The following is a 10,827-nucleotide window of genomic DNA, read 5'->3' as shown; positions in this document are numbered from 1 at the left end:
ATATCTAGTAACTGTAATTCCAAATAAATTAATATTTCTAAAAAAAAGCTACTTCCTATTTTTAATAAATATATATATATATCTGAATTCGTGCACCAAGTTTTGCGTATATACAGGGTACACTCGAATCGTTTAAGCTACGCATTGAATGCGTTTGTATGGCTGGTGCATGTGGCGTGTGTCGCGCCCCGTCGTTAATACCGTTCGTGCGAATTGAATGCGTTCGCAGGCGAGCTAACGTTTCTGTACCACGCGTTCGATGACTCAATGACGACGGCGTGGTGGGGCGCCCCCCAGGGGAACGATCGTGCGAGGCTCTGCCGAGCACGAGTGTACGCGTCGAGCCACGTGTGGAACTGCTATCCGCATAAATCTACTCGCGTTATCCCTGCTGTTCTCCTCGTATTTACCTCGCGTTTCATGCTGCACAGGGATCAATCTAAACCGCCAATAACGTTCGAACTAACGGGGGGAAAAGAACAGCACGTGAACTCGGCTAATCCACGCGAAACAAATTATCTCAACTATCTGCGGTAATATATGATCCTGACGATAATTGTTTTATCTCTAGTATCTTTTTTATCTCTAGGTATTCCCCGATAAGTAAAAAATTAGAATATGCCCTCGACGGAGTAAGGAGCGTGGCGAATATTAATAACTGGTTGCAACGATAAACGAGACGTATAAATACTTTCCTCTCGGTTTGAAAGGTTCCAAGGGTATCGTATAATTGACTTCGGGTTCGTTAACGCGGAAGGAACCGTGATATTATTAGCGGACGTGGAAGTCTCCTATCACCCGGCGATAAAAACGCTCGGTCCCCACGTGTCGCGACTTAAAAACAGCAAACCTTTGGCACGGCCTACCGAACGGACCTCCACCGAGTTATTTGCGGCCTGCCCAAGCGTCGTTAAGGAACCCCGTGTGTCTGATCGTGACACCGACGTGGTGACACACGTGACCGAGTTTTCCAGTCTCCATAATCGAAACACCGACTCTTTCGAACGCGTGCGAGAGAATGCACGTTTGCGACATCTACAATAAAAATCAAGGTTTCCGTTAATACAGCTTGCAAATGGAAAGAATTTTGGAACTTTACAGAAAGAATCTACCCGTCCGAGGCCGTCAGCTAATGAGTCTATCCTTTAAGTCACGTCTCTTCGAGCAAGGTGAGTTTCTTCAAGGAAAGGTGGAAGGCGTCTCAGGGGTGAGGAAAAGGCGATCGGTGTTTCCCAGCGTACAATCATCTATTTCGACCGGCCACGTGGGTGATGAATAAGAGGCGCTGGCCCCGCGAGGGTACCTAACCTCACCTAACCGAGCCGAAAGCCCCGGTAAACGGCCTCTGCAGAATGCAGAGTGGCCAGCGGAGTCGCGTTTCTTCGTTTGACGAAGCGGCGACGCGGTCTCTCCCTTCCGAAAGCGCAAGACTTCAGCCTCGCTCTCAGATTAGGCTTCTCGCTTCGTCCGGCTCGCGGATATATTTACCATCCCGTTCAAATCATTCTCAGCGGCCTGACCTGACCGCACACCCTAGCTGGATTCGCGTCCATCCATTACTCCGGAGTTCCTCAAACTTCTTCGATTCTTGTTCATCTCGGCAATGGACAAGGTCTGTATCTAGATAAAAGAAATTCAAATACCGAATAAGATGTATTCCTGTGATCGATTATTTCTAAGAAAAAGAAACATCTAGCGCAAAACGTTATTTGACTGAATCGTTGATTGCTCGAATGCCCCCTCGGGACTTTTGGGGAGTCGGAATAGAAATGGGCATCTGGCGAACCTCGTAGCCCCCCGTGACCCATTCCACAAGAATATTATCGAATAATTCTAGCGACCGACTGCGCATTTCGTTCCGGGGTGCGATAGACAGATCCGAGAGCAACTATGTTTCCCTGAAACGTTTCAGGGAAACGTACGTGGACACGCCCGCGGATAGGAGTTAGGTACATTTATTACAACACGCTCGATTTAACGTAACACTACCGTCCGTACGCACGCTGCCTTGATGTTCGTTCTACGGCTGGTTATATTTACCGTCTCGTTAAAATCATTCTCCGCGGTCTGTCCAGAGGAACTGCACTCTCGTGGGCGGACCCAACTGCAGCATCTTCCTGCACGTTTGTGCATGCAACCGACTCGTTTTACGAGGGCTTGCGTATACACAGGGGATATCGATGCTTCGATGCGATGGCTGCGAATTCCAGACAATTGTCGGGAATTCTCTCAGGAAGTCTCCAACTTCGTGTAATAATTGAAATCGTTTAACATAAATTAATCTCTGGACTTTCTACAGATATCGTTATCGTTTTATATTTTTAGGTCGAGTGAACAAATTCATAAGCTAATATTATGTATGCGAATAGATGGAGATATCGTAGTGCTCTCATTGTAAAGTCAATTCCTGAATAAAACGAATAAACGGAGCGTGGAACGGATAGTTTGTTACGTCAACTAATCAATCAACCAAACAATTATCTACTCTTGGAAGCGAATCGTGTAGGTAGCGCTAATCTGTAGAAACCTCGGCGTCTGGTCTCTTAGAGATCTAATTATTTCGAGTAGCGTATTTAGCGTCGACTCCGTATATTTAGATACCGTTCGCGATACAAGTCTAAAACGCGAGAACAAGATGCAATTACAGATCCCGCCTAGACAAGACCAGAACAAAGGAAAGCAAGCGAGTAACTCCTTATTCGCCCGTACCGTTCTCACAGTCACTTTCTTCGATTATGCATGGCCAGAAAAGACGAGCCACGTTCGCGAAAGTAACCGTGCACGTACATAGGCATCCTCTGATCCTTCCACGAAGATACTTTATTGTATTTGTACTACCGAGAAAGCTCTGGGGGCTCCTCTAATTTCACCTGTTCGCCAGGTAAAGCTAAACGACTCGCATTCGAGTGACAAGCACGACTAATTGTGCTCGAGAGCAGAATGGCATTTATACCGGAGATGAGGAACATGGAATAAAATGTTTCTAGTAAAAGTATCGTCGTTATCAAAAGGATTCTAGATCGTTGAATTCCGTATTCTTGAATAGCTTCGGGTCAAAATAAATACGATTTCTGGTATGTAGAAGCGCAGATTACAGATGAGCAACCCTGTGAAAATTTGTGTACAGTATTAGGATTAATGTTACCAAAATTAATCAGTAGATATCAACTTTCAGTCCCAGTTTGGGCCCGAAATGATTTTTATGAGGGTCATATATGTTCGGTAAATAAAATTCGTTTATAACAAAAAAAAAAATGTGTTATTTTTTCCATTTCTGATGGGGTTAAAATAAAAGGAATTCTACTTAAACTACGTCTCTCGAGAGGTTAACTCGTCTAAACGTAAATTAGTCGATAATAAAGAACGAAGCTATTGATAATCCGTAATCGACAGTTTATCGCGACGATACCGTACGATCGCGTCTAAATTAATTGGCCATCTTGAACGCTTCCCAGTTAACTGTAAAGCTCGCAATGGCGTTGAAATAGCTTACGCCAACGCTTCCTAATCTCCCTGGGGTGTTTCTTTCTTTCTTTCTTTTTTTTTTTTTTAATTCTACACGTATCGTTCGAATGAAATTTTATCCGCATCTTTCCCCTATAGTCCCGTGGGATTTACCGTTTCGGCGTTATTTCGCCAAGGAATTAATCGGCACGCTTTCTATTATGGTCAACGATGGGAACAAGACGCAGAAAATAGCTCAAGATAATACGAGCGGAAAGTACTTTGCATAATTCATGACCGCGGGGGGAGTGTAGGCCAGGATCTATACGCTCGAGACTTCGTATCTGACAATCAAGATCACTTGCGGGCCCTCGTTTAATAATTATTTCCACCGCAAGAGTTATATACATACCCATTGTTCGCGCTAAGAGAATAGGCTGCTTTCCACCGACATTGTTCCAGCTTCGCGTTTTTTCAGACGTGTTTTCTATACTCCCCATATAGTATTTCACGAATTACGCGCCTTTCTACGGCGACGATGCAACTTTGTTGCTTTCACGAGCTTCTTACCGTCCGACGTTTACGACACTCGGGTGGCGCTGAATCGTTCCATGCAGGATACACGATGGATATAAGGTAGCTAGGAGATAAGGAGAACTTTGTTTCGGTAATAAATAATGGATACGCGACGTATTTACGCTAATTCGAGTCTAGACATCCGTTAGAGGTTGACAAGGGGTATATAGTACTGGAACAATACTTTGAATCGACTATTTCAACGATAATTGTAAAATGTACGCGAACCTGTCTCGTAACGCCGCCATCTTGAATTCCTGTACAGCGCCGCCATCTTGAATTCCTGTACAGCGCCACCATAGGACTGTCGTTGGAATTAAACCTGGGCCTACTTGTCGAAGTTTTCAATGTCCGAGTACATTGAAATATTTTATTCAAATAATACTACAGACTCGTTGCGGAACTGGCGATAAACAACGTCTAAACTGATCAATTCTGTACCCCTTTTTTTACAATCCGCAAACCCTACGTGCATTCATTCGAGGTAGCCCACGCGTGTAATTCGCAATACAAAGCTTCCCAACCCACGCGATGAATTTATACTGTTCCCCCGGTCTCCCGATAATAGCGTTTTCCATAAATTAATTATTCCCGGGGGTCGTACAATCGTCGCGAACTAAAACCGTTTGCACCCGCTGCATTTTACGCCCCTGGCCGCGGATATGAAAACGCGGGATTAGCCCTCGTAGCGGCGATGGAACCAGACCATTCTCGTCTCCCTCCGTCCTCGCGGACGATATTAATAATATATCCTTTCGATAAACAACTTATCGAGCCGCTCGTCCCTTCGACGAGCCTCAAGTGTCTTTTACCACGCCGTAAAACCAAACCGCAAACACTTTTTGCAATAGCGCAACTTTTATATTTCCAAGTATTTGCCGATCAACTATTTTACGATTCCGTTGACTTCTAGCGAGTTCTACGTGCTCCTACGTGACAGGGCAAACTAAATTAAAACGTTTATTAAATAAAGTATTCTAAGATTTAAGAAGATTTGAATCCAGAAAATTCTCAGATCCACAGTTCGAACGCTTTACCTACATCAGTGATGGGCAAAACCGTAGGCTTCGAATAAATCTGAAGTGTGCCGATATGTTTGTCTCGTTTCCTCTTTTGAACATTTTCCAAAGAAGGAAACGAGACAAACACACATCTGCAATCTTCGGATTTATTCGAAGCCTAGGGTTTTGCCCATCTCTGATCTACATACACGACGCGAGTCAATCTTGTCGGGTACGATATTACGGTACAGTTGTTTGGACTCGCGTATAATATTTGTTGCACGAAACGTCGAGAGCAGAGATTCATGGGGAGCGACGGTTTGGCCGTTCGAAACGATATCAGAAGTCGGATCGCAGCTGAAAGCAGGGAGGCCCGACAGACGCGCGCAGCCCGTAAATTATTCTCGTCCGTCGTAAACATTAAACAAGCATCGTTCATACGTACGTTCGCCCTGGGATGACGAAGAAAGAAAGAAAGTTCCACTTTTACCGTGGCTCTACTCGCTCCTGACGAGAAGCTTTCGAGCCGTGGCGATTTAAGCATTGTTGCGTCAATATACCGTGGTTCGATTCAATTTCAACCATACACGCGGCCTTTATGTTTGCTGCCAATTATTCGCTAACACCCGTGCGCGTAATAACGAAAGGAAACGATCCTAAATGTCAACAACGATGGCACGCTTTTTACTCTTTGCACTGTTATATGTGTGTACTCAATAATGAAGATATTTGTAAAGCTATCGACATCAAGGATATTGGTTATGTTACTATCTCTCTTATTTCCGTGGTCAGGTCTTAACAAACTGATCGGTAAAAAAGTTTCGAATGGACAAAGTACGAACGAAAAAGTAATCAGCTATTCTGTATTCAACGTACAAAAATCACGTTCTACCGGGGAAGCCATTACTGGACGTTCTTATTTACGTAAAATACCACGGTGGCTACGAGCTGTATATTTCTCATTTTATTAACCGACTTCGTAAAGGAGGAGGTTACTCAATTCGACATTTTTTTTTTTTTTTTTTTCGTAGACGAGTACATTTTTGTACATTACAATATACTTGACGTAAACCGAGGTACGTCACGATGATATATTACCAAATTTTGTATCGATCGATCTACCGCGGAACGAAACTTACGATTACTGAAAGTGGGACGCAATTTGGGCACCTTACGTACATTTTACCACTTCATCTTATATTTGCTCCACATGCTCAGCAGCGCGAATAATTCACGCGGCCAAAACAGATTACCACGAAAGTGGAATACGTTTTTCAGCGAGACATCAACAAAAAACGACCTTAAGAGCTGTAATCGTGTTTGCTCGGCGCCCTCTGGAATCGTTACAAAATAGCTAACAGCGCTGTCCTATTTAAGAGTTAACCGAGAACGATTCCTCTTCTACAAAAATAATATTCTTGTGGCTGTTACGTTTTCGTTTACGCTACTTTCGATAACACCCGGTGCACGGTTTTTGTCTTTCGGTTCAAGGGACCGTGTTGAACAGCGAGATAATTGGTAGGTTTCGAACGCTCCAATGAAAGCGAGGCATGTCGTTATATATTCGACGGCCTCAAACTGCCGTCGAAATTAAGCGATATACATAATCTGCAAATAACTTCGCTTTCGTGGATTACATAATAGTCATCCTTATGCCCTACTTGCGATACATTACGAAACTCGAGGGAGTTTTACATAATAAACGCTGAAAATGCGTCGAGCATACTAAATATGCTATGAAATCACGAATCCTCAGGATTATCTACAATTAACTCGCGCGAGCATATCATTAAAGTCCTGTTAACCAGTCCACTCGTACCAACTGTCTAATTCATTCTGCATCATTTTCCCCATGAATAATCCTATTACCCTTCGATACGTTTGCTATCTCGTGTATCGTGTCCATGCTCCTTCTGAACGCCATAAGATCAGTTAGATTAAGTCATGTTTGAGAGACTCTATCGCTGACGATTACACGAGCTTATCTACCCTTGCAGCGAATCAACTCGTCCTACTGTGTAAACTTGGCCGAATGAATAGCCGCCATAAAGACCATAGAATTATCCATGCGCGGGAAGACGCATGGGTATTCCAACCTAACCTCGCGCGAACCGTGAGCAGAGATCTCTTCCGGAAAATTTATGCACTCCACACCTTTTACTTATTATCGAGTAATTGCAAGTAACGCAAGTAGTGCAAAGTAATTGTTACACGGGTTCCCGTATTCTAATTGATCGATAGCGGTTGCACGGAAGTCCGCGTTTTAATTAATTAACATCTACGGTATATTGTCGCGTCACTCGAGACACTTTGAAGGGACACAATGAAACCTCTTTTTCATTCCAACAGTCAATTAACAACTCGTGCTTCCAATGTTTTAGCTAAATTAAAATCCAGTTATGTATACACGATGGTATACAGGGTGTCCCAAAAATGTTGGAAGTCGTTGAAAGAGGTGGTTCGGGAGGTGATTTGAAACAACTTTTTCCTTAGCGAAAATGTTGTCCGAGGGTTATTGAAGAAGATATTAACAGAAAACCCCGACCAATCAGAGCGCGAGTATGCCGATGGAGCGCCACCTAGCGCGACCGCTACATCGGTATCCGCGCGCTCTGATTGGTCAGTGTTTTCCGTTAATATCTCCGCAACGAAGCCTCGGACAATATTTTCGTTAAGGAAAAAGTTGTTTAGAATCACCCCCCGAACCACCCCTTTCAACGACTTCCAACATTTTTAGGACACTGTATATGATGGTCGTTCGGGAATATAGAAGAGGGGAAGGGTTAAAAGCGGATGAATTCGAGAAGACGGAAGACGATACGACCGTCTGGTCAAACGTAGGCGTATACACGGGTTAATTGACAAATCGATAGTTCTCCGAACATCGGGCTAATCGGGTGAAAGACCCCTTCACGGCAAAGCACACAAAAGAAACCCACGCCAGCACGACCAATAAATCTTCGACGAAAACAATTCCGACATTCCCTGGCCGAAAGCGTGACCGCGATATTATTTCTGACGAACCTTATTGTAACCCGGGGCCCAGCTCAGACACAATAACAAACAAAAAAATGGCTACGACCATTCTCAGGAGCGGGAACGACATCTGGTCGTGCCAGCTTTCGAGTCGAGACGAACCAAAGTCGTTGTAAAATATTTCAAATTCTCATTTAATTCTTACTAAGCGTTTAGATATTAAACGATCTTCAAAATAAAACTGAAAATATTTCTCTTGTAATCCTTCGAGTATCGATCGCTATCTAACCTGAAAGGACACTGGTCATCTAAAAAAACACGAATTTTACCTTTACTAATAGATTGGTACTTCGAGTACAATTGATATTCAACGATCGAAAACGAAATTCGTACGTTTAGATTTCTATCGCACGTATATCATTAGATGAGATGTATATCATCACTCTCGATTAAATATAAGCGACCGTGACAAACAACTAATTACCGGAGGCTCGACACCGATATCTTTCCACTCGTTCTTATTGGAAGATAACATCCATCTGTCTAGGAAAGGGGGGACACGCCACTGATTTTACGAATCGATCGTTTCATTCGGACGAAACTAAGTTTCCTCGACAAACTGTTAACCCTCCCCTGGATATTATTTTCGAATATTTACTAGTTCAAGAAATTTGCACTGCGATTAGAATACATACTATGCGTTTTCCTTTTACGAATTATTCTTCAAGGTTGGTACACCGCTCGCAACCATGTCCGTTACGATTTTTCAGGACCATGATAAAGGTGGTCTTTACTTTACTATTTAGATTCTACTTTTAAAAGAATATCGATGAAACGAGCTAATACGAGTTAAGAAATAACGAATATTCATTGCGTTCAGATGCAAGCACGATAGGATCGAACCTATCGCGAAGGGTGGAACGCAGTGGCGGATCTGGAGGTTCAAAGGGAGGAGCTAACAAAAAAGCGCGTAAGGGTTCGAGAATTCTCGAATCCAACCTCTAAACGTAATAAAAATTAGTAATTACTCGGTCTTCGTTTATCAAAAAATAAAAAAATCTACCGATGCAAGAATAAGAATTCAAACTTACGTTAATAAATTTCGCGTTCGGACAATTAAAGCGTTAATCGATAAGATATCGAGAAGGCCATTGCCTCTTACCTCGCACACGACGTTGGGGATCCTCGAGGGATGAGTTTCTAATGTTCTGGCCGATCCTTGCCCGTCGTTTGCAGCGTGAAACACATTTATTCACGGGACGACGATCAGGCCGGTTTCGTCGAGGCGTGCCGGTTGATTCTTCGATTGCCAATTTCATGCAGAAAGAAAGCTCGCGTCTTTCAGGATGCAGATTGGTTCAACGGTTCACAGTCTCTGCCCGATCATGTTCGCCTACACAAATAACGCACCACTTCGAAAGCACCTTCGCGGATCGACTGGCGACTATATTCGTAGGGATCAGCGTTGCCTTACGCGAGAGAACGAGAGTGATGCTCTCTCCAGCAACAGCCAGCGACAACTGGCGAGCAACGGCCAGCAACGAACCCTACCGTCCCTACCGCGCACCCTCTCGTCTATTGGTCGAGGCGTCAGGGAGGGGGAAGCGTTGGTGGTTGAAAATTCAAAATGTTCGCGCCTTGTCTTCGTGCAGGGATTCTCGTTTTTATTAACCTTAAATGTTATTATTGCTTAATTTAACATTGTAATCGAATAAAATGTACCATTATATAAGTAAATATTTTTTACATTTACAAATATTTTACGTATATTCTTTCATGCTGTGGGTTAGAGTCATCAAAGCATTTTCCATGTTCTTTCTTTCGGCATCAGTTTTTAGAGTGTACCATATTTGCTCTAATTTCTTTTGCTGATACTTCTGGAAAATTCATACGCATACAATTAATCAAATTTACATTCTACAATCATATTTTGTAGTTACAATTGTACACACCAAAAAAATTAACTTACTTTGATAAAAAGAAAGCAATGCTTCATAGTTGCCCCCACATAGAGTATTTTTACGGATACCAAACGTCCTGCTATATCATTTATGAGTGGTATGGACTCTAATAGAAACCTGTGCGGGCCGTGTCTTGTTTTCACCAATGCTATCCTTGTGTGTGCGTTACAATACTTTGCTGAAAAATGTATATACTTTGAATTTAACATGAAGCTAAGAACATTATTGTAGTACTAATTATATATTACCGCTAAAACCAGCTTTTATCGCAGCTACACCGAAATCACCATATAATTTCTGTACTATCTGGTTGATAGCAAAGTGTAGAGCATTGATCTTCAGTGGGAAAGGCTTATTAGTCTTATCACCAAGGGTTATTTCAAACGTTATGTACCTGCAAATATATATTACAATCAATGACAATAAATAACATACGATAAAACCTCTAAGAAATTAATTTATTACCTGTTCTTAAAGCGTACCATGTTGTAGGTTATGTGACTCTCGTACAATTACGATGTTGCAAAAACTGTATTTAAGGTTAGAATTTGCGACAACGTATATAAAGAAAATATCATTTTACACACTCTGATAATATATATTCCTGTTAAATTATGCATTTTGTACAATTTGACATGCAAAACATTACCACGTGGGTTACTTTCACTATTCGATGTGTAAGGTTTGACTAGGTCGTTGCCAAGACACTTGTGCACGTGCGTATTAAACCATGTGAACATATTTTACATTCCCTTATCCAACAATGAGATTTACAATCCTCGTTTCTAGTACATTCAGATTTTAATATTATTTTGTTTTCGTTTTTTGAAAGGTTAACATGACTTTGTATAAAATGTTTAAAAGTGTCG

At 42.4% G+C, this 10,827-nt stretch overlaps 2 protein-coding genes across 3 annotated transcripts in view; both read right to left on the bottom strand.

Annotated features, from left to right (window-relative positions):
• LOC128880084 (myosin-13) overlaps nt 1-9,586 on the bottom strand; it is a 28,314-nt gene extending 18,728 nt beyond the window's left edge. The window contains exons 1-2 of one of the 2 annotated variants that reach the window (XM_054129786.1): nt 9,472-9,586; nt 9,160-9,390 (exon numbers count right to left, since the gene is read on the bottom strand). The gene's annotated coding sequence lies outside the window, so the exon portion shown is untranslated. Of the gene's footprint in view, nt 1-9,159 lie in introns of both variants that reach the window. The other variant, XM_054129785.1, reaches the window with a different exon arrangement.
• A 50-nt stretch (nt 9,587-9,636) lies between these two features.
• LOC128880090 (ribonuclease P/MRP protein subunit POP5) lies at nt 9,637-10,654 on the bottom strand. Its single transcript, XM_054129792.1, has 4 exons — nt 10,424-10,654; nt 10,207-10,352; nt 9,967-10,136; nt 9,637-9,874 (listed from the first exon to the last, which is right to left on the bottom strand). Exons 1-4 carry the CDS (start codon nt 10,441-10,443, stop codon nt 9,758-9,760), a joined length of 453 nt encoding a protein of 150 aa, XP_053985767.1. The 5' UTR covers nt 10,444-10,654; the 3' UTR covers nt 9,637-9,757.
• Nucleotides 10,655-10,827: the final 173 nt, after the last annotated feature.

The sequence above is a fragment of the Hylaeus volcanicus genome, chromosome 7 (assembly GCF_026283585.1).
Source record: "Hylaeus volcanicus isolate JK05 chromosome 7, UHH_iyHylVolc1.0_haploid, whole genome shotgun sequence".
NCBI lineage: Eukaryota > Metazoa > Arthropoda > Insecta > Hymenoptera > Colletidae > Hylaeus > Hylaeus volcanicus.
Note: the sequence above shows the minus strand (reverse complement) of the source record. Positions and strands in the feature narration are given on the sequence as shown.